At 44.6% G+C, this 23606-nt stretch overlaps 1 protein-coding gene across 1 annotated transcript in view; it reads right to left on the reverse strand.

Moving 5' to 3' along the window:
• LOC144172666 (lysosomal alpha-mannosidase-like) overlaps positions 1-23606 on the reverse strand; it is a 110091-nt gene that overhangs the window by 63705 nt on the left and 22780 nt on the right. The window contains exons 5-8 of the mRNA XM_077701307.1: positions 17937-18130; positions 11839-11944; positions 4340-4437; positions 2088-2159 (exon numbers count right to left, since the gene is read on the reverse strand). Coding sequence (XP_077557433.1) covers positions 2088-2159; positions 4340-4437; positions 11839-11944; positions 17937-18130 — 470 coding nt within the window. The remainder of the gene's footprint in view (positions 1-2087; positions 2160-4339; positions 4438-11838; positions 11945-17936; positions 18131-23606) is intronic.

The following is a 23606-nucleotide window of genomic DNA, read 5'->3' on the forward strand; positions in this document are numbered from 1 at the left end:
CGTGTGATTAGGCAACATATAGAAGCATTGGTGTGCTGCGGATAGTTCATTTATTTCCTGGATCATCAAAGCAGGTCCGCCACGAAAATATATTTCGTGAAGAAGGTTGTCGCATCATTTATGTTCAACAACTGATACACGCAGATTCATTGGATAGTGCGAACTTGAAAAATACACATTCTTAAGTTAAAGATTTAGCCAGATTTTGAAAAATTACTGTGTGCCCATGGGCGTCGATTCAATAAACGAAAATTCTCAGAAACTCTACCTTGAGGTCATGAGGAGCTGGAATGCATATATGCTTACTGAATCACGTAAAAATGTTTACCGGACTTAACGTTGGTATCGTTTCATAAAGTGAATGTATATGAAGTAAACAGCACAAATTTATTTCCATAAGCAGCACCCTCAGTCAAGCTATCGTTTAAATAAATGTGGACAAATTGGCGACTAAAAAGCGGTCATTCGGACAGACTAGGAGGAAGCGAAGCTACCGTGGTATCTGAATGGTGTGGTTGTGTGCCATACTGCGTACGATATGAGGTCATGGGCGGTTGCGTAGGTCGTGCTGGTGACCCATGGCAGCTCCTGTTTTGGTCAATAAAAAGTCAACCTAGCGATATTGAACGGCCGTAATTTCTCTTCTTTTGTATACAGGTAATAGGATACGGAAATTTTAGTTTTTTGGAATCACCATTGGAAAGTGTATTTTAATTATTAGAACACTTCTGCCCTACCTTAAAAGTGCTAATTTATGTATTTGCTTAAACCATTCCGGTTTTAAATTTGTCTAGAAATTATTTTTAGGGGCTTTCCTCACCTCACGTAATGTAAACGGCGAAAGGGTCTTATTTTATGAGGGGCTCACAATGAAGCTTATATCATTCGTCTCGGCTGCTTTTGGTTGCAATATATGTCGGCACATAGGGTACGGCTTCGGTAAACGCCCAGAAATATTTACTTATAGCATATTTTCACTACAAAGCTTGAGTGCTGATTGCAGCGCTTTAAAATGTTCAGGTCAAAGCAGCCTGTGATCCAAGCGTGTTAGGTTACGAAGAAATTTCAGGCAATTGCTTGGCTTATCAACCCAAAAAAAAATAGATGTTTTTGTGTACCCTGACTATTTCTCAAAATCCCCGAGATGTAGCAAACCTGTAGAAACTTCAAAGTGGGAACTGTGGAATAAATGCCTCAGGAGATCGGCAATAAACCGAGAACCTCTTTAAAGTCGGCTTCATTATTACACACATGCAGAAGGATTTTTTTCAACGCCTTGTGTGCAGCCTTGTGCCCAAATATGAAGGTTTTGAGGGTTTTAAATAAATATCTTCAATATACTTCATGTATCTGTACGACCAGCTCAAAAGCGAGCTAATTCAAAGTCGGCCATTGGCGTTACTACGAAGCGCAGTTGTGCTGAGACAGAATTTTTTAAGGACAATATAAGAAGTCTGATATCGAGCTATGCAATGTTCCAGACCGACACGTCAATCGTTACAGACCGGACATTCCGGTTTCCTCACACAAACATAGAAATGCTTAAGGATTTAAGACGCATTATTAATATGTGTTTCGAACAGACCCGTCCATACTACATGGCGGTTGCACAGAGGTTGTTTTCTAGGAGTGTTTGAGAAAAATATAACTAATTTTTATGTTGCACCACGCATATTTGGGAATGGCAAGAGAAAGTAAACGATCCAACGGCAAGCATTGCCTTATGAAAATGCGAGCTTCATAACGTCGTCATGTGCTCTCCTACACAATAGTTATTACGCCCAGTGGGATGACTTCAAAACGGTGCCATATATGGGAAATGCCTGCATTGCAGTGGTCGCAAATATTTATAGGTGGAAGACATATGATAGATATTACTGAGAACATTGGCGGAAAATTGTGTATCAAAACAGCATACTCGTTTTTGGTGCATATACGTGCATAAGAATTCGTGAAAATTACCAATAAGTTTGAACCAAGTATAGATTACTCGCAAACGCTACTAACAAAGCTTGCAGCTCTATAAATGCCAACTTGCGCTCTTGCAAAAAAAATGCTATGAGAAATGTGTAGAGGTCACACCTTACCTGCTCCCTTGCATACGCGACGAAGGCATCGATCCTGGTATCCACATTATACTCCTCGCTGTCACGGTCGTCCTTTAAAAAACGAAAAGTGTGCAGTAGAAATGCAGGTTTAATTGGGTATAAAATTAACTGAACCTCACAGGAAAAAACAAATTAACACCATGGTTTCTCATTGCAGTGCGTCACCATAGATCATTAAAACCTGCCATCGCTGAGCAGCCGTTTTTACCATTACCTGGATACTTCAGTGTGAAAGGTGCGCAGTTTCACCTTAAATATAATTCCGACAGGTTCGGTTAGCGCAGACGCGACACACGGCTTTCGTGTCAGAAGAATAAGGATGAATGAACTTGTCAGAGCATAATTCGTTTACAATTTCTGGAGCTGTGAGATGGGTTAAAATCAATGGATCCAGCTGAAACCCACACCATCAGCCATGGAGGTTTTAATAACAGTCTTGATAGCCTAGCGCTGAGCCTTTAAGTCGGTACATAATGAACTGTAATGTCACTCGGCCGTGCAAGCTTGCAACGTGTACGGTAACAGCATTCCAGGGATTAGACGGAATTGTGTATTGAGAGACGCAATACAGAAATGCACGAATATAACAGCTAGCCACGTTAGAAAATTCTCACAGTCGTATTATCAGTAGATCAACTTGTTCTCCTTCAGCTTTGAGCATGTCTAATTTTCTATTGGCGTACCACAAAAAGCAAGAAACTTCTAGGTATTTCTTAGCGAACAGTCCAGAAACTGATATGCTTGCTATAGATACCGTGTACATCAACCGGCAAAAGATAATATATGACACGGGATGCGCCTTAAATTATGCAGTGTTCAATAGCAACCAAATTTAGTTGCTTTATTTTTGTTTTATTCCCCTCGACCTACCCTCCTATCCTAAGTGCGCGAGTTGCATAATTGTACAGCTAAGTGGTAGAAATGCATAAAAACCTTCACCGCACCTCAATAGAAGGGACTACTGCGCAATGAGGAAAGCATTGCGAGACGAAGATTGTTATCTAGGGATGCCCTTAAGACACAAGTTTCAAATGAATGCTGACGCCTCCGGAGATCAAGCAGGTGGTATTAAGGAGCGCGTTTAAAAGCTACTCGTCTATAACAAACGCTTATAATTGAATCTCGGTTCCAATTTAGGGCCTATGATCTATTAGCAGCAAAGGTGGTGTGATGGCTGCTGCCTATTTGCTTAGATATATTAGCTTCATAAGAGCTGTAATATTTTAAAACAAAATAAAAAATGTACTGCCTAAGATACTGTGTACCCGCACGTTTTATCGTCTGTCAATTAGGTATGTTAGGTTTGTCGAAACGTAATAGACACGTTCGTGACACGCAATGTGGAACACTGCCAAACATAAAAAAAGTTAAAAACCAAATAATCAGCTAACCGAAGAGTTAACATACTTTCAACGTATTTCCCTGTAACAATGTTTTATAATACAGAACACTAAAGGTGGCGGTACGAGTGTATAAGCACTTTTTATAGCATGATACAAAGAAAAGGTATCATTAATATTTCTTCTCCGCCTCACCTATTCCATATTCTCATCGTGCAGCTGGGATCTCAGCGAGGAAACTATTCACTCAAAAAAAACGGACCATGACAAACCAACATGGCGCAGAGAGCTGCCCCGAGAGTAGAAGTGATGACACCGTTTGCGGGACGACATGTTTTCAGTACAAAAACGGACAAACACGAATTAGAACTTAACTACAACGTACAGCTGTGAAAGTTCTGTCACCACCAGCAGCAAAAGGGCTTCCCAAGTCTGGTGTAATGAATTTCTGGCGTATAATCCATGCATTAGTTCGTTGCATCATTAGTATGCCGTGATTGATATTTGTCACGATCCTCAGGGAAATAGATATAATGTATATTATCGGAAAAACGGTCTTTGCGCCTCTGCGCTAATAGTTGGCTTATGTATTCAGTTTTATTAGAAATGTACGGCCACGACCGTATTATTTAAAACACCTCAGGCATCAGGGTATAACTACATTTTTTAAAAGCATAGTTTTTTGTTTCTAGTTTTTGAGTAGTAGTATTCCTGAAGTAGTTACTGCGGGCAATATTTTTATGTATATGTTCCTGTTTGTCAGAAACAAATTCGACAGGCTGTCAATATCAGTACGTGAACGGTGAGGTGGCGGCTGGGTCTTTTGATTCGTGCCGGTAGAATTTTTGCGATATAGATTTATTTTATTGTAAAGTAAAATAATTAACTTGCCACAATTGCATCGTCAGAGCAGTAAACATCAAAGCAAAATCCTTTAGGAGGGCTGTAGGTGTTTGGCAAGATTCCAGTGAACATAGTGGCCGCAGTTCCTGCAATTGAAAAGAGTAAATGGGTAATAATTACGCCCCAAAACGTTTACCATCACCTGTGAAGGTGGACTAAAATGAAATTAAGTAGACACATTATTGTTCGTTAATCTTTAGTTGTGTCACAATGGCGGTAGTGGTAGAGAAATAGCTCAAAAATAGGTGACCAAAAACCGTTATCTTAAAAAACCTGGAGAAGAGAAACAAAATGTATAAACAGCCGTAGTTTATATTATTATTGAATTGTCTATCCCGAGCATATGAACCGATTTGTGACGAAACCTTATTCTTTACTGAAAGACTTGGCTGTTGTCATTGCTGATTAGTGCTGGCTTTTGCTTCAATTTCTGAACAGCGTACTAGAGCGCCACCAGTTACGGTGTGGCTTATATGCTAATGTTATACAAACCCGAGTTAACGCTGGTCTTACCAAGGGTGCCGCGATTGCATATACGGGGCATAATTAGTATTGGTATCTACGGACGCAGTAACGAGACATAAGGTTCCACAGGTTGTGTTTGGCAAAAGTGACCATTAAGCAACAAAATATCAGGGAAATTGAATTTTTAACTAACTTTTGGTATAGTTGAACGCAACCAACGGCCATTTCCCAGAATATATTTTTAGAACTTAATACCAATATAAATCCAGTATGTGTAGTCCAGAGGACAGAAAGCCGGAAAAATAATGCTGACAGCCGCAGTATAAAAAGATCCGGTTCTACAAATATCACACTACTACAATTTTCATGAAGGTCTAATGTATTTCTACAAATTGTACTTTATTACAGTCATGATGATTCGAAATAGATATTCATGTTAGCGGCAGAGAGTGTTTGCATTGTTGGTAAATACAAAAAGAGAATAATAACATACATGTCAAGGTTTACTCACTGCTTCAAAGATGTTGGCATGCCATATAAACCTCATCTCTGACTGTAATCTTTGGCTGCGAAAGCAGATTACCTCAAAAGTAGTGAAAATACCAGAGTATGGAAGACGGGATGCTTACGTGAAAGCCGACCCGATCACCAAAAGTTGTGATGACAAACTTTGGACATCACAACTATGAGATCAAGATATGCTGGAAGTTGAATTAGTCGAACTGGAGTGTCCCGAACCTCTGACCCCATTTTATAATTTACAATAGCATGAAGGGCAGTCAAACCTGTGATGAAACGGGTAGTTTGTTTTTGCAAACTCAAAAACCGGCTCACTTTTCTCCTGATTCCTTCCGCACGTTAACAAAGAACAAGATGAGGAGGAGCCTATTGAGGACATGCTCCCCTCGATAGGGAATGTCATGTATTATTCAGAAGATTGACTAGCAAAATATTGGTCCGCCTTATTAGGAAACGCAAACAAGAACAATACAACCAAGAACGATACAAACACATTCTAGTCATCTATGTCCCCATCCGTCATTGTTTATCATCAATGGCGAAATCGCTCTAGCACCCTTGGTCGCTCGTTCCGTCACTAACGAGCATGACAATGCGCCACTACCCCTCATGAGCCGAATAACGATCCAAGTACTCATTCCACATGCTGCTGTCACGAATATTCAGGTCCTCTCTTCGTTAGGGAGGGTATGATGATGACAACGATTGCTATGCGTAGTGTGCATATAGGCACGCACGTAGATAAGGAAAATGATTTCTTGAATCGGGCCGCACAGCTTATTCTAATATAAATTACGTCTGTTCCACTACGGTCATAGTGGATGCATGAAATATCATGAAAAACTTGTAAAGCAGCGTATCATTTAGGCGGCATTCAATGTTCCTTGCTCTGAGCATCTTCGCCACTACAAATGGTAAATCTAGCAAAAAAATGCCCGCGTATCGGCTCCTTTCGTTGCAAATGTCGATGAAAGACGATAGTAGTCCGGCGCCCGTGGCAATAAATGCCTCCCTTCTCTTTCCCTCTCACCTCTCATGTGCTTCCTCTCCAGTTTAGCTCCTCCCAAGATAATACGCTAGAGCTGTGCTCAAGTCAATTTAAATTTACCGTGTTCCACTGCTTCAAGTCGGGTGCCTCGATGCAAGCGCTGCAGTACGGCAAAGACGCGCATGAGCCGAGGCACCCTACAACAGCGTTTATGGAACTACGTTGCCCTGCTCCACGAGCATTCCAAGCGCAACGTGGAAGCTACCTATCCTTTTGCTGCTGTTGCCATTTCATTTTTTTTAAATGCCGCCAGGCAACGCCGACAACAGCAGGTGATGGTTTTCTGTAGTTGATGCAGTATTTCATCTGTTATCGGAAAACCAAGCATTTGTGAATTTCAATAAAGGAATACTGGAAATATCACTCATGTATCGGTTTTCTGCCTTCTGTTTTCGTAATGTCTTGTTCTTGTTCAACAATGTTGACCAGTAGAACATTAACACCGGACTTAGGCGTTTCGATTTGGCTGTGCTTATATAATACTATTGCGCAGGTTCTGTTTCCCTTTGGCAGGGCAGTTGAATCGAGTCACCGACAGAGACAGACAGACAGACAGACCAAACTTTCTGCGTTCAAGATGCCCAAGAAAGACTATCATCTTTAAAATATGTGGCGGAAGGGACTTCCGCAATCACACACGAACACGTAACGGGAGTTTTTCACTGTTACCAGATGTTGCCTTATGCTCGCACGCACTACTGGAAACGCTTTGCCCTGCTCAAAAACGCCCCCGTAAGTTGCCTTTTGCAGGTTTTTTTAGCATGTTCAGAGTCTGCATGGAATGCTGCTTGAGAAGGCCGTTCAGAACTAGTTGGCTGTCAGAATGAATTTTAGTTAGGGAAACAGGAACATTTCCGCGCGTCGGGATCATGGGCAGTTAATTATTCATACTCGACCAATATATTCGTGGAAACCTTCACAGGTGGCCTGCAACATTCAGTCTGCAATTCTGCATAAAGTACGATTCAATAGAGAAGCAAGCGAAGAAATGCTCAAGGCAGCAAACAAGCCCGTTTTCCCTGTCCGTTACAGGAAACGCTTATATATTCTTCACCTGTTCCAGGCATGAATATTTGCCATGCTTCTATTTCGTCATATCGTTAGGACAGCTAGGTTTCGGTGCGGCGACAAACGTAATTGCCCGGAATGTGCCACTACCAGCTAACGCTGCAAAACTAAGGTATTTCAAGGCTCGGTGTAATTGGATTAACGAACGGACTTTATCAACTGAAGCTTAAACGATGGCAGACACGCCAGACTCTACCACTAGTGGGTGAAAACTAGTAACTGTTTATACTGACATTTTACCTGACAGTTCGCTTTGAACACGATGATTTAAGCGAAATATAAAAACCATTGTACAAACATCCCACAAATTTCATATAGGCCTGTAGCCCGTTGTTTGGTCTCCTCTTCCCGCGCGTGCCTGTTGATTTGGAAGCGCCCTTCCGATAAGCTATCTCTGCTTCGTCGAGGGGAAAAGATTGGGCGCTGACGAATCTCCCTTCCAAAATATGACTTGTGGATTGAAGCAATGTAATATATTTACTCGTGATCAGTCATAGCTCTGCAACAACATTGCTTGTGAATTATTATCTAGTTTTCGTCTACTTCTGCCCACGGTGTTTCGACCTGCATGCAAATTTTACTCACCTCTACACCGCATGTATTGCAGTAACCAAACATTTACAAACTAGTCCCTGTCAAACCGTAGTAGTTTCGCGTTTATGTTTTCCCCTCAACTGACGGCTTCATTGTCAATGCCATGGATTTGTAAGTTGTTCCAGGACGTTCCTGTAAAACTTAATCTGTACAGCTTGTTCCCTCGGCAGAACTCACAGTAGGCAGCTGTCCCCTGGACACAGAAAATAGGAACTACAATATCAAGGCGAAAGCTTTTTTTGAATCTTTGGAAGGTGACCTTGAGTGGCTCCTTCGTCTACAAGAAGACTACGAAAACCCAAGAAATGCCGGAAGTGAACCAAAACATGCCAGACGTGTATAAGAGATAAATAATGAATTAATGTTTACCAAATGCTCACGAAGGATTGATTAGGCATTGATCGTAATACATGGTAAGGCGGATTAAGATTGAATAAAGGTTGAATTCATGTGGATAAATATAGATTAAGGTGGATTAGAGGTAATGAAGTCTCTACGTAGAGGTACTGTCACTTCATTAACTCGTTATTAGGCGGGAACAAGGCTGGTGATATCTCTAGCGACCGAAAAATGAAAGTTATAGGGTATATGTTCTATGTCTAAAGTGAAAGAACTTCAATTCAAAAGTTCTCCAACAGCGGTCTATCTGTGTATCTTTGAATACGTAAACGTTATCGAGGCTGCCTAGCAGCCAAAATAAACGCTGGTCTCCAGTTCTACAAATGAATGCATAATGTTGACAGTTGTATTTCAGAATAAAGAAACGCTACTTAAAACAGTACATTACTGAAGCAGAGTGTTATCCACCCACAGTTTTAATGACAGAATTTGGGAAGTGAACACTGCCTGCTTGACATTTTTAAAGCATCCGGCACCTTATTTGGACAGTTTTCTGCATTTGACTTACGATTCCTTTCGATATTCTTGACTATATAAAACGGCAAGATTTATTCACCAGAGAATTTTCGCACGTCTGTCCTGTAATCCGACACCTATCTACTCCTGTATCCGCCAGCATGAATGCCTGCGGAGTTCAACGAATAAAGTAGGATATTTATGCTCAGCATCGCCGTAAATGCCATCAATATTGACACCCCGCTTGTTGTTTGGGCTTTGAATGTTTTTTTCTATTTATATTGGAAAAACCTGGACAAGAAGAGAGAAAAAGGAAACTACGAGAAGCGAACGAATTAAGCAAGCAGAAATAGCAAAAACAAACAAAAAGGGGTGAATAAAAAACGCAATACAGAAGTAAATGAAGCCGGAAAAGAAACACCAACACAAACCCGACCGAGTGCAGAAAAAAGCCGAACCACAGGACGCGCAAAATCACCCAAAATGTTGTTCTATAGGCACTTATTTTTGCTTCGCAACCTAAAAACCGGATTTTATCGACTGCTCCATATTGATAAATTTTTCACGCGCGAGGTATCCTGTACCCTTTACACAATAGGAAATCTACACAGGTGGGCTTCCACAAATGCTGCCAAACGCCCAATCAGCGAAAATGTGCGAGTTCTGCAAATGACGAGGCGCAGCATGCGATTAATGAATAGAATGTGCGTTGGAATTACAGAACAAGGCATGGGTGTGCGCTGTTTTCACAGCGAAGATTCTGCTTTTTAATAGCATGCATCTAATAGCATGCTGGGCCGTGTCAAACGTCAAATTCACGCATTTTTTCCCGCCGATTGCTCAAAGCGGAAAACTGTACAAGGCGGTTACTAACTAATGATCTTATACTGCTAGCGAATCTGACCCTGAACAAGGAAAGAAGAGACGAAACAATAGAGTGTGCTTAGTCTTTTGTTTCCTCGTCCAGTGTCACGTTCGCAAGCAGTATGGGTTCATTAGCTGATTGGTCGCTCTGGGGCATTGGGGTGGAGCTCACGTGCGGCGATTTCTTAAAGTGTATGGTGTCCAATTCATGTGAACAATATTTAGCCAGACATCGCCAAATTCTCAGCCATTTTTAGATGCGACGCTGAGAGCATCTTTTGTCGGCGGCCCTGTCCTTCCTGCGTGCGTCCGTCGTCGTCGGCGGCTTCAGCACTCTTCTCCGCTCACCCCCTCTACTATCGATAGCGAACACTCTCTTGCGAGGGGCATTGGATTGGATTCGATTGGATTGGCTTGGCTTGGCTTGGTTTGGATTAGATTTGGATTGGATTGGATTAAAGTGAATTGCGTTGGATTGTGTTGCGTCATAGCTGCGGCAGACGCACTGGCGCCGGCGCGTGCCCAGGTGAGAGCGAACACTCTCTCTCAACATCTGCGGGTGTACGGCCCAGCACGCTCTCGCTCCGCCGGTGGGCGGCGCTGCGCGCGGTGCTGCGCATGTGCAGTACTCTCTCTCTCTCCGCGGTCTCCTCTCCTTCGGGCGCGCTGCGCATATAACCGGTGTGCCGCTCTCCGGCGGCCTTTCGGTCGGCGGTTGCTATCCGGATGCGCTTGAACCCCCCTCAGCGTCGTATCACACCAGGGTTCCCGCGAGGGGAGGTGGGCGTAATTTTTTCACATGTGTAAATGTAACAAATAAATGGGATTTAATAGGTTTTCTAAACCGAATTAACCATTCTTGGCAAATGCTTCTTCTATACATGGTGCGGCCATTACGCTAGACGTACACGACGCAATGTTCGAGCACGTTCTGCGTCATTGAATTGTCTACGGGGATGGTGGTTTAGCAGCGTTTATTGATTGAATGTAGGGCTTAACGCGCTGACGAAACGCAAGCGATGAGGCGCGACATAGTGGAGGGTTCCGGGTTAATTCTGACCACCTGGGAATCGTTAACATGCGCCGAAATCACGTACCCACGGGTGTCTTTGCTTTTCGCCTCTATCAGAAAAGCGGCCGCCATGGCTGGGAATCGAACAGCGTCCCCGTGCTCAGCAGCGCGACATCTTAGTCACTGAGCCACCACGGCGGATTTTCGCTGTGTTTACCTCTCTGTACATATAAAACGCCAAAATAATGGTAGGGATATTATTGCGAACTAAGCCGAAACTTGGTCTGCAGGGTTGTGTACACGATTGGTGTCACAATTTAGTTATGAGCAAAATTCCAGCTGACATCTGCCCACATGCTTTTTTGTGGCCCACTGTTAGTCCGTCGCTGACAGGTCGTATACGCTTTTCAAGAAATAGGTGCATATGTACCCAAACCTTTGATTTGTGGGCTGGTAATCCTAGGGTACTTTTAAGCGTGTGCTAACATTGTGCAAATTGGAGACTGTATTTACGTCTCCGAACACTGTCCTCACGCGATTGTTTAGGATTGTGCAGATATTAGCAGAACGTGACTTCTATAAGAAGCAAATGATTTGCTAGGAAAGGAAAGCCTAAATTGGGGAAACGTTTGCATAGTTGAATACAGGGTGACAATTGGCGGATCTCATCCACTGCAAGCAACGCCCAGCCGCGGTGGAAACGCACGCATGGTGTTCCAATGCAGTTACAGAGCTAAGCTTACTCTCACCGGCAGCGTCGATAATGTCGCCCTTCATAACAGTAAAAATAGCTGAATACCAGTTCATTGATTTCATTTGTCTTTACCTACCGGATCAAAGTGAACTACTGGACCACTTCATTTGGAACTCGGATAATAGCCTGGAAAGGATACCAGAAGTCAAATGTCGCCGGTGAGGGAGGCGTTGACCTTCTGTATTCGTTGCGCTCATCGCATCGAGTCCTATTCTTGGTCGCTTTATTTTTAAGCCTTTTATAACCAAACTTGGCGACACATTGCTCAGGGCATAGTATACAATAAAAACTAAGGACTGCCTACTCACCGAGATTTTCACTTGCATCCCAAATAAACTCCAGCTGCTTGTTAGTCTTGCGGGCTTTGAAGTCTTGGTAGTCAATTCTCCCAAAGAAATACCCATCCATTCCCATCTGTAACATGAACGTATTTATAGTTGCGACCTGGTGACATCATACAAGTTATGGATGAGCCATCTCTGTAGGAATGTAGGAATCAAAACAAAAACTCCAAATCAGCACATTTCAGTCCCACGCTTTTTTTTTCAGACTTCACTCAACGTTTGGTCGCTTACAAAAATCAGTGCAGTTAAGTTCTCCGGGCTAAGGTCAGTCGGAACCACAGCACATGCAAGGAGTTATGGATTCGTAGAACGTTTCCCACATTCAGGAAAAATAATTAAGGACGGAGATGGGGGAAGAAATTTTATTTTGGTCAACACAAATAAAAAACCGTCATTGGTGAGGAAGATAATGCTGTTAACTTCATTAGAGTGCTTATGTAATTTTGGGGATTTGTAGTGGCGGTTTCAGGCAAGGTGAATTCAGAAATGCGCGTATCTTTTTGTTTATTTAACGAGGACCATCTCAAGCTACATATCTGCATTGCTCTATTATAGCTTGAGTGGCCCCCTCAATGTATATTTCGAGATTTCATATTCAAGATTTAAAAAAAATCAACGTTGGGACAACGGATAACAAAGGTGCCCCAAATTAGAATAAAAAGAAGCCTCAGAATAAAGCACTGCAAATGATATAAGTGTAGCCCGGTTATAACGGAGTTGGCGGGAATCTGAAATTACTTCGCTATAACAGCTTTTTCGCTATATCTGGACTCTAAAAAAAATCAAACAATATGCAGACCAAGAAAAAAAATTTATTTACACTTTCTGAAAAAAGCGATCAAGGGTCCCTTGCACGCGTTTCGCGAGCGCGCGTTTCAGAACACGGCGCTCAACGTTGTCCAACAGATCGCAACTGCCCGGTTCGGAGCACAAGTACATACGCAGCGTGTCGACAGCTCGGCTCCGGCGGTCCCAGGCTTAGGACCACCAATGTCGTCACCTGAACTGACTGAACACCACGAAAGAAAGAACGGCTTTGTGTGCGACAGGTTTGCGCGGAGCTGCTGGCGGAGCGCCACAGCCAGGCTTAGGCAGGCCTAGGGTGCGTTCCAATTTACCGTTTAGACAGCTTCGTTGCCGTCTTCGCGGACAGTACGCCATGTTAAGCCATGTTCCAATTCGAACGAAACAGTCAACTGCTTCGAGGAAACAGCATCGAAGTCAGCAACGATGCAGGCTACCTTCCTGTCAAAACTAATAAGTGACGCCAGCGCCACCTTTTTGCGTATTAATGTTAAAACAAAAGCACTTGTTCCTTTATTTAAATATTTAGTATAAGTTACTAGTCATGAGGATGACTTTGTTTAATTTTTTAATTACGTAAAGTTTGTAATAACAACGCTAATAATAGTTACAAAACCTGCGGCTTGCGCAACTCAACATGTCTGCTATGACGCTGTCGTCTGCGCTGGTGTTGCGCTTGCGACCGCGGCGCCGTTCCAATTTTATTCCTTTAGACGTCTAGTTAGACTGCTTTGTAGTCTCTCTACGAAGCTGTCCGTGAATTGGAACGCAGCCATACAGTTAATCTTACAGTAACTCTATGGTCCCTAGAATTATGTGCTAGTCTGCCGTCCGCCGGCCGCGAAGGGGGCTCCTCCGTGATGCATGCAGCGGCGGCGCTGCAGTCAATCGGAGCGCGGTGGCCGGCCGGCGCGATGGGCAGCGGCGGACGGCGCTCTGCCGTGCCGCTGCTGCCTTTGTATTTCTGCACTGTTTCTGGGCGGGTTCAGCCCATTTTAACTGCCCCTTTTCGAACCCTATCCGCTTCTGTCGACAAACCAGATTAGCCAAATAAGTTGGTTCTTACCAGTACGAAGAATTTTAACCGAAGCGTGAAGTGACAGGAGTACGTTTTCGCGTATTATGAAGGATCGAGTTTCCTAAAAACCGCGGAATCGTGTCGCTACGCTATTTCGATTTCGACACATACTCGGGAGCTTCGGGAACACTGCCGGCACGGCATCGTTTTCCAGCTTGGAAACATCATGCGGGACTTCAGCTACATTACCAAGAACCGTTCTTTGTGAATATCCCCGCCGTTAACTGATGGATTAGTCAGCGCCTGAAAATGTGTGTGTGGTGTGTCGGCGCTCCGCTTTTTTGTATGGCTCTTTGGAACCGTCTTTCTTTGCAAGTTTCCCATGATGTTGTCCCCTGTACGTGTATGTAAATAAAGCAGCTCGAACCGGTGCCTTCTGACCTTTCGCATCGTTGATCTGGAGGCCCTTAAGCGCGCGTCTTCGCGGCCCCCTCAGTTACGTCCAGTCAACTGGGAATCTGTTAAATGTAAATTCCGAATAAAACAACAAGACGTGTGCACATGCATACGAAGTTTAATCACCTTCAGTCATCAGACACAGTGATTTCTCCATAACTCGAACTCGGACATCTCGAAATACCGGTTAAGTCGAAACCTTTTTTTGCCGTACATATACCCGCCATAGGCGACATTTTCCACCCTTTGTCTCGAAACGTCAATTCGGGGATCACGGATATCTCGAAATGTTGACAAAGAGGACGCAATGCAACGTCCGCTGGAGGCAGCTGATAAGCTCTCGGTTAACGCTTAGCTCCCATTACCCGCCGAACACCGTCGCGAACGACCAATTTGCGCGGGGTACGCACTGTGCGCGGCCGATGTCCCGTTAGCGGAGTGCTGTCCGACGCCTACATTGTTGATATAGCTGGGGAAAACGCTTCTGATCATGTGGACGACGACAGGTCTCAAGAAGTGCCAAAAACGGCAGGAACAAGAAAAACATTAGCTTTGCCTGCTTCACAGCAAGATGGAATATAGCGTTGGCGACCAACAGTTGATGCGGCATTGAGAAGCTCGAAAACACTTTTTTGGGACCAGATGCGAAGGCGAAACAGGCGTGCATCACGCAGTTCTTTTTCCGCAATACCTAAAAAAAATTTTTTTTCTGCAAATTATTTTGCCTGTATTCCGGAAGCGTCCCTGTGCATTGGAGCGTTTGTTACCAGCACTAGCTCTTAGTCCAGTGATCTGGCCATACATTTTTCGCATTTCGCTTAACCCAACACTCCGCTTATCTCTAAATTTTCAAAAATTTGGGTACTATCAAACCTCTTTTGCGTGCCTGTAATTTTCGTGAATAGCACGATTTGAAATGATTCGCCAGCATTGGGTACGTGAAACTGGCTGCAAATCAGTAACTTCGCTTGCATTCCTCATTGCACAGGTTCTTTTTGGTCACCCACACGAGCTCGGAGGGAATTGCGAGACGCACGCGGGGAAAGCAAAACGGGAGAATATTTGTGTTATGGCCAGTCATTATAACCGTGGCTGTTTGAAACCAAGGAGTAAAAATATTGAGGTTTATTTATACTGCCATAACCATATATATACCTTGCGTTATCCCCCCTCCCCCCGCACTCTGCCCAAAGTATATAGGAACAAGTTTTTGCTGGCAAAAGATTTTACTCAAGCTTTCGCTTTTCTTTTTGTCAGCCTACCAGCCGTCTGCGTGCTTCTGACCGTCAATGACGTTCGGGAATGACCCGGTAGTTTCGATGTGGAACAAACGCAGCTTCTGGTGTCGCAGGGAGCTCTTTTTGAACGGGATTCACTGTCTGAACATTGATGGTTGAACGCGAAGCTTTCTTATGAGCGATTCCTCGTCGTCTGAGTTTTGAATTTGACTCATTGAGCTTTCACTTTGACTCGCACGCATTTTGGACTTACGTTCACGTCGGATTTGACATCGACCCTTAGCCGTTTGATTTCACGCGAAGAAAGCTTCGTTTTCAACCATCGTTGTGGAGTGGAAGAGTGGATAATTTTTCTGGCTGCACTCCTCTCCAAATCCAAACTGCTTTGACCATGTTGGAAATGCGCATTGAGATAGACGTCGGCTTCAAAACGCGATGGAGCCAGCTTCGATTCTGACCACGGGAAGCGTTTTTTTCCCTCTCACTTTACTCACAAACATCACCGTCGCCAGAGACAGTTGGCTTTGCTGCAGTGCTTTTTCGAGGCGACATAGGCCATCAGTGAGACATAGAAAGCTTCACTTTAATAATGGTTCAAGCTGTGGCAGTGAAACGGCTACGCTGGTTGCTGCGGTTTCATCCTTCGGTCTCACTCGCGAAATTCAGCGGCCGCAAAGAGGCTCCAATTCGCGAAACACTTAGAGCGTGAAACTAAAAGGACTTATAGTACTATCGTACCTAGCTTCAATTGTGAGCTGATGTACCTCGTACCATTCGATTTCACCGCTCTAAGTGACCGACAAACCCCGATGCGCGCTCGCGCTCCGCGGCAGTAGCGCGCGGCACAGGCCGGCCGCTCTCGCTCCGGCCGCTCGGGCGCTCCGATTGCTCGCAGCGCCCTCTGCGCAGCGCTGTGCTTGCATCAGCGGCGCGGACACGCCTTCCCACAGAGAAAGCGCGCGGACGGCAGACTAGCACAATTTCTAGGGGCCATAGTAACTCTAGGCAGGCCTAGCTAGTAGCGCCATGCCGTGGAAGAAAAGCAATTTAGGAGCGCACCAACTTGCTTCGCTTTTTCATCAAAATGAGGCGCCACAAGCGGAACCGGTCTAAAGCGGCCACAAGGTTTCTGAAGCTGCCCCCATGACCTCCTCTTTGAAGAGAGGAGTACGCCGTGAAACGCGGCGGTCGGCCCGCCTGGCACTGGAAAAAAGAATGGGAAGCGTTCGCGAGACGGCTACCGGGCGACCGTGTGGTGCGGTGAAGCAAGCTTTCGCAGGGAGCCGAGTGGGACGAAGCGGCTGCCGAGAGCCAAGAATTGGCGGTTTTTCGGCATAGTTGATTCACGCGAAAGCTCAAAAGGTGGTTTGATGGATTTTTTTTTCGTTGTTCTCGACAAAAAACTTCGCTATATCCGCTGAATCGCATTTTTTTACTTCGTTAAAAGTGGACTTCAAAGGCGTTGAAAATGCGGAAATTGGGACGGGAAATCAAGATCACTTCGTTATAACCGCTATTTCGCTGTAAGTGGGTTCGTTATAAATGGGCTACACTGTACAATGTAAGACTCAGCCACTACTCTTCGTCATCCAAGTGTGCTATAGTTGGTTATAGCTTCGTTGGCTTTTAACTGAGTTTGCATATAATTGTTTTTAACGGCTGAATTTTAACAGATCACTCATCTCGGGGCTAATAAACATGATTTTCGTAAGCGGCCACGAGGACAAAAAAACGTTTTCTTTATTTAAAAGACTGCTGTCTCCTTATAACAATGGTAGCAATTTTAATGCAAAAGTTAGAGAACGGAATCACCATAATAAAAATAGAGGAGACAGTGGCTACTCACCAGCCACTTTTTCACTCATCCCTTGTGGCGTCCAAAGAATTGTTTAGAGATCTGCGGCCGCTGAATGAAGCCACAACCAAGAGCCATAACTGTCCGATTGTAGTAGTACCTCTGGTTCTGTTTGATCGTGGCTATTGATGATAAAATTCAATTACGCACTTATATCATGGTTTATTATCAGCCTTATTACGTCAATGAGGTCGTTGCGCACTGCGAAGTGTAAATATTTTATACGTCTATTTTTTTAAATAAAAGCAGCCTGTATTTGGGATGACATATGTAATTGAATGAGTTATCGAAGTAGCTATATCGCAATTGCCGAGGGTGCGCTTTTGTGTGGTCTTTTTAATGTTTTTTTTTCTCGTATTTCAGAGGCTTCTTTTTTAAATCGTATTTCCGACGGAAGGAACGAATATTTTACTGTTAAGCGGAATAAAAACAAAATTACAATCTGGTAACAATGCCCTACCCTTAATAGTGATGCGACGTTCAAAATTGTTTCGTTGTTTTTCCAGCAGTCCGCTAATGTAGTACATATTTTACTCGTGTTTTCGTAGCTTCTTGTAAATGTTTTCAACATGAAAGGCTACGCATAAAGGAAGTGCTTCTAGAAGATCTCTCTAAGATAAGACAGCTGTGCGAGAGGTAAAAGTACATTTAATACGCTTGTCTTCATCACAACCTTATTAACATCTCTCACCTGCGCGAGCAAGGAGGCGTATTCCCTGGAGTGGCCGAATGGATCAATCTGCCAACCAATTTTGGGCACACCGCAGTCTCCAAAGGTGTCTTTCAGTTTGCGTATGCCGTAAGTCATCTGGTCGATGGTGTTGGAGTAGTGGACAGTTGCCTCGTCGTTCATCACCCAGCCACCACTGATAAACTCCATACGACCTGCAAAATGTCGGAATCAGTGTTCACAGAAACAGCGTGAGTGAAGAGAGCTGCACGAAGGGGTTTCTGTAATACAACAAAATGAAATTGTTACATTTGAAGTCGTACAGTTGCAATAATGATATATTGTAATAGTATAGACATCTTCAGACAACGATACAACCCAGTTGTGGTTCAGGGCTTCACACCAAAGGCACGTTGTTGAATTCAAAAAAAGAATGGATAACGGAAGACGGAGCCAAGTCACAGGTCGGATTCGAACCCTTGTCGCACACGAATTATGCTTTAATGTTGTATTTTCTTGCCTCTATAATCTTCATTTGTGCAATAACTGCTCGAAATTGGTTTCACTGGTAGTGTCGTGTATAGCAGGGTTGTGTATGGCGCCATTTGTTCCGAATGCTGGTATGTGCAGTTTTCGGTCCGTGAAACCTGGCTGATGACATAGTAAATAGACAGTCTGCAAGGTTGCAGGGTTTTCAGATAACTAAGTTATCTAAGAGTGCCTGATTGATGTTGAGTTCGCAAACGCAATCCCCACCGTCTGCGTGCACACGATGGTAATAGTGTCCCTGCACTGTAAAAAAAATGGCCAATTTTACTGAGAAAGCTGCTGGTAAAATGTTGCCGGACACATTTCCGTAATTTAGACAACGGAAATAATTTTAAGAACGGACATTCCGTAGTACGGAAAAGCCGTATCAAAACAAACACTCCGCTTCAAAAAGCACATCTTTCCGTAATTGGTAGAACCTTCAGAAAAGAAAAAAAAATACTTCGACGAGGAATCTAACCCACGACCAGAGTCCTTCAATGCTTTGAAGGACTCTGCCGCGACGTTGATCGAATAGGCCCGACGCTCGAGACCACTGCACCACCGCACGAACGCTGGACATCTGCCGAACAACCTGTATACTACATGGATGCCCACCCTGCGCGTGTGCCATACATAGGTGTTTACTAGCTGGCTTGCAGATTTCCTAACTGATGTTCCGCGAAGCCCCCACAATAGTTGATCGCCATCAACTCCGCTGTTTCGAGAAAGCGCTTGCAAAAGTGTGTGACTGGCTGCGACTGCGATTTCACACTGTATGAATAGTGCTTGCTGTGCTTTGGTTTTAAGCTTTAAAAGCTAAATACTTCGGCCGATATTGATTCCTTAAGAACTAAATTACCTTCCGCAACTCGGTTTCTGCCCGCAAATGACCTTATATTTTCTACAAGTGCGCCGGTCACACACGCATGTGCAGTTTGCTGGTCCGGGGCAGCGACGTCGCCGGAGCGTGGTAAAGACAAGATACAGCGCTCGCGTTGAGCGGTACGGGCCTCATGGTCCTCACTAAGTTTACTACACTTTAGACACTAACGAAACGGAGCCGCATTAATTACGCCACGAATGTTGTCGGGGCGCAGTTTTCACTTCTCGATCGATTCCCCACGATCGACACGACAATATATTTCTTATACTGATCTGTTTCTGTTCTGCATCATACAGAGGAAACGCCCGCATTTTGCAAAGCATAAAAAGATTCCGTTTGACGTGTAACGGAGAGAGCATCCATATACTGAGGGACGGAGTGCACTTCCGTTAAATTACGGTTGTTCTTCATCAAACGGAACACGGCTCTGCTTTATTACGGCCGTCTGGTCCGTAATTTGTCCGTAAAATTACGAATTGTTTTTACAGTATGCTGCTTGCGTAAAATAAAAAAATTACGGAATGACAAGTTTCTTTTTTCAATGTAAAAGTACTTTATTACGAGTTGAACTAGTCGGCAGGGCAGGCAGGACAGTTAAACCACGTGGAGAAAAAATACAACGGCAAAAAACATAAGATATCTCTTTTTATGTTTGATGAAGCGATCGTATCCGCCCATTCACTTTCAAATCATTTTTGTTTCCTGTGTTATTGTGCTCCTCCCGCTCCCGTGTTTTTACGTCGCACGAAGTCGGTGAGCAACCACTCACAAAATGTTTGACCCAGCTAAACAACAATGTGCATCACTATTCACGATCATAATAATGGCTCTGCAGAGTTGCTCAAACTGTTATAGGTAAGACTTTATGAGCCGTGTCACCTTAAAGAATTATGGTGTTTTCAAATACCCCCGGGTGATTCAAATGGTGTTTTTAGACGTAGTTTTTCTGCGTCGATTTGGTGGAGCCACTCTGGACGGTTATCTTAAACCACATATACCTTAAAACGAACTAAATATTGTATTCCCGCTACGGCGACCCTTTAATCTGGGAGAGTTACGTCCGCCTATAGTTAGGAGGGAAGCAACAACGAGGATTTCAAAAAGCTTTTAAAAGCTCAATTCGCTTTGTTCTATGTGGGGTAGGGGGGGAAGGTAGGGGCTTCGATGGGAGCTGTAATGCGTTCTCTCGTATAGTCACCTTAAAATAGATTATAGTTCATTTTGAGATTTTCAACCTAAGACTATCATGACCCCACAAGGCGTCATGCATTTCTGGGTTATAGACAGCTCGGAGTGGACTTTTCAAAATGATTGATATCTCTTAGCAGTCCTTCCTCTTCCTCCACTCGTTTACATGCACATGCCCATGCACATGGGCTTATAAGGGGGAAGTATGTAGTTCCTGAAAGTGGTCCTTACTCAGTGTCTGACCCGTATTTTGTCAGGTTTCTTTGCTAATTGATTACGAGGTTTAACATGTCGACGTTACACAGGCGATGAGGCGCGCCGTAGTGGAGGGCTCCGGATTAATTTTGACCACCTGGGGACCTCGGACGTCCGCCGAAATCTCGAACACCAGGGCGTTTTTGCGTGTCGCCTCCATGAGAAAAGCGGCCGTCGCGGCCGGGAATGGAACCCGCTACCTTCGGCTCAGCTGCACAACTCTAGCCCCTCAGCCACCGTGGCGAGTGAGGTTTCTCTACTAAAAGCCTTCTATACGCGCAACGACTATAAACAATTAGTAGCCTTACGTAATCAAATTAGCGGCTTTGAAGGAAAGGACATCGCGCCAGGTGTTTCGCAACCGCAATGGGCAGAGAAGAAACGGCTCTAAAGCCCGTCGTTTTAATATTTCGCATACGCAGCCCATCGGATAAAAAAACGCACATTATCAGTTTTTTTAGACATTGACACACCGGATGCGCTGTGTGCAATGATAGTCCGGTTTTTGACGAGCATATTACAAACGGGCGCCATTCAAGCAAAATAGGGTATAAGCCGGGCGCTTGCATGTCCCTATCGGGTGACTTCGCCTGGCCGATGTCAGCGAGTCCGGCAGCTCTTAACAAGATGGGGGCCGGCGGCTCGGACCAGCTGCGTGCTTGCGCTCTTCACTAGATAATTGTCTCCATCTGTCAAAACAAGTTTCTGATAACTTAAAAAAAAAAAACGCCGCGTCTCTCTCATGTTACTCTAGCGGGAAGCAGAATCCACGTGCCCTCGATGAGTTCCCTAACCTTGTGCAACCTCGCCGGCTGTCGAGATTTTGTGCGTTACGGACGCGTTCGTTTAACGATGGAATGCGATACTGTGCAGTTGCTGGGGGACTCTCCTTTCCATGTCCGCAATTAATTTTCGGAATATAATTACTGAGCCCCGCATTTAGTTTGTCTACAACTTCCGAGGCTGAAAACCTTCGCGGTTGCGCGCAAATGGAATGATCTTTTAAAGCGAAGCTTCCTTGTTCACACTGAAGGCGATGTCTTAATCAAAACGCACTGCAGGCAAGCCAACTTTAAACTAGTCTATGGGTGCGGACATGATGATGACGATGACGTTGATGAAACAAAAAAAAAAAAAACGCTGCCATTGGTCAGAATTATACCTGGGTGCCTCGCATTATGAAGCCGACGTCTATCCGATTGCGCCATCATTTCATTCAGGAGGTCACTCAGCCTTATTTGCGGGTTCGTTGCACGTTCGTTGGGTTTGGACTTTGGAACTTTAGATTTTGCACGACGACGATGGTCTGACGACAACGGTGGTGGTGGGGGGGGGGGGGGGGGGAGGGAGGGGGGGGCACTCAGCTTTCTTGCAAAGGGATGATTTCATTTCGTCTGAGTTTGGACTTCGCCTCAGCAGGCCGTTTGCATTTTCACCGTTGAGGCTTCAACTTTGACTCTCTTGCGGTTTGCACTTGATTCTTTGCGCTTTGATTTTTATTCTAAGGACTTTGACTTAGGCACTTTGCCGCTTGAATTTCGCACGCAAGAAAGCTTCGGGTTGTAACCCTACTTGTCGTTACACGGAGGGGCTTCGAATTTTTGTTTTTTCATTCAGCAAATCGTGGAATAAAACAAAACTCCACAGCATGCCAAGATAGCCGATCACCTGTCCATTCTTGCGCTCAAGATTTGCAGCGCATTGCGTCCCGTGTGTTTATTGGCCACGCATCTCCTAATTTTTTATGAAGTTCAATAAAATCCATAGGCCAGGCTCGGTCGGCATTCAGAGCAATAGTTTTGTGTGACTGCGCGAAACAAATGGCCTGGGGCTTTGATACTTCTCTCATGGAGTGTGTTTAGGCAAGAGGATGTCTATACAATTGATTTTCACGTTTATATATTCATCATTAGCACACCGGAGTTTGTATGCACTGGCTCGCGTGGCCGAGGAAAATTCCAGCTACTTCTCTGGCTAGATTTAAAGAATTGGTGCAGCTCACACTAGTGGTACAAGGTGTGAGAACCAGCAGAGCTGGGGGTCGACCTAGCTTCTCCCAACACTGACAGCGGATCCCAGGAGAGAGGGAGCAGTAAGAACAAATCCATACACGTGCCTCGTACTGGGAGCGGCAACCCAACACTGTCACCGTCGACATTAACGGTAAGCAAGACGTCGTCGCCCACCTACCAAGTCGAGCCCGCTTACGTCGCCCCCCTCCGAATGACCCATGGCTTCCCCGACTCAATGACGCCGCCCCGGAATTCCCGCGATCAACTATCCCAAAACTTTACGTCGGCTACATAACGGCCTCAGGCTCCGTGAGGGGTCGGGGGGGGGGGGGGGGGGGGGCGCCGCCCAAAAGCGACCGGCACGCCAAGGGCCCGCCGCTCCGAAGATGACGAAAGCAGGGGCTCCGCACGTGCAAGCCTGGACTACCCTCGGCGCTCCTTACAAGGCGCATGCTCACATGCGCTCGATATTTTTCATAGACGATAGTCTTTCTTGGGCTACCTAAACGCAGAAATTTTTATCTGTCTGTCTGTCTGTCTGTCTGTCTGTCTGTCTGTCTGTCTGTCTGTCTGTCTGTCTGTCTGTCTGTCTGTCTGTCTGTCTGTCTGTCTTCACTCGATGCAGCCACCCTGCCAAAGTGAAAAAGAAGCTTATATACTCACTTATATATACTCACTTAGTCTTATATACTCACTGCCAAATCTAAGTGTCTAAGTCAGGTGTTAATGTTCATACTTGTCAACATTGTTGAAGAAGCAGAAGACATTATGCAAATTTAAGGCGTAAAATTAATACATGAGTAATATTTGCAGTGTTTCTTT

This window comes from Haemaphysalis longicornis, unplaced genomic scaffold (genome assembly GCF_048455015.1).
Source record: "Haemaphysalis longicornis isolate Haplotype H1 unplaced genomic scaffold, Haemaphysalis longicornis Haplotype H1 scaffold_25, whole genome shotgun sequence".
In the NCBI taxonomy this organism is placed as follows: domain Eukaryota; kingdom Metazoa; phylum Arthropoda; class Arachnida; order Ixodida; family Ixodidae; genus Haemaphysalis; species Haemaphysalis longicornis.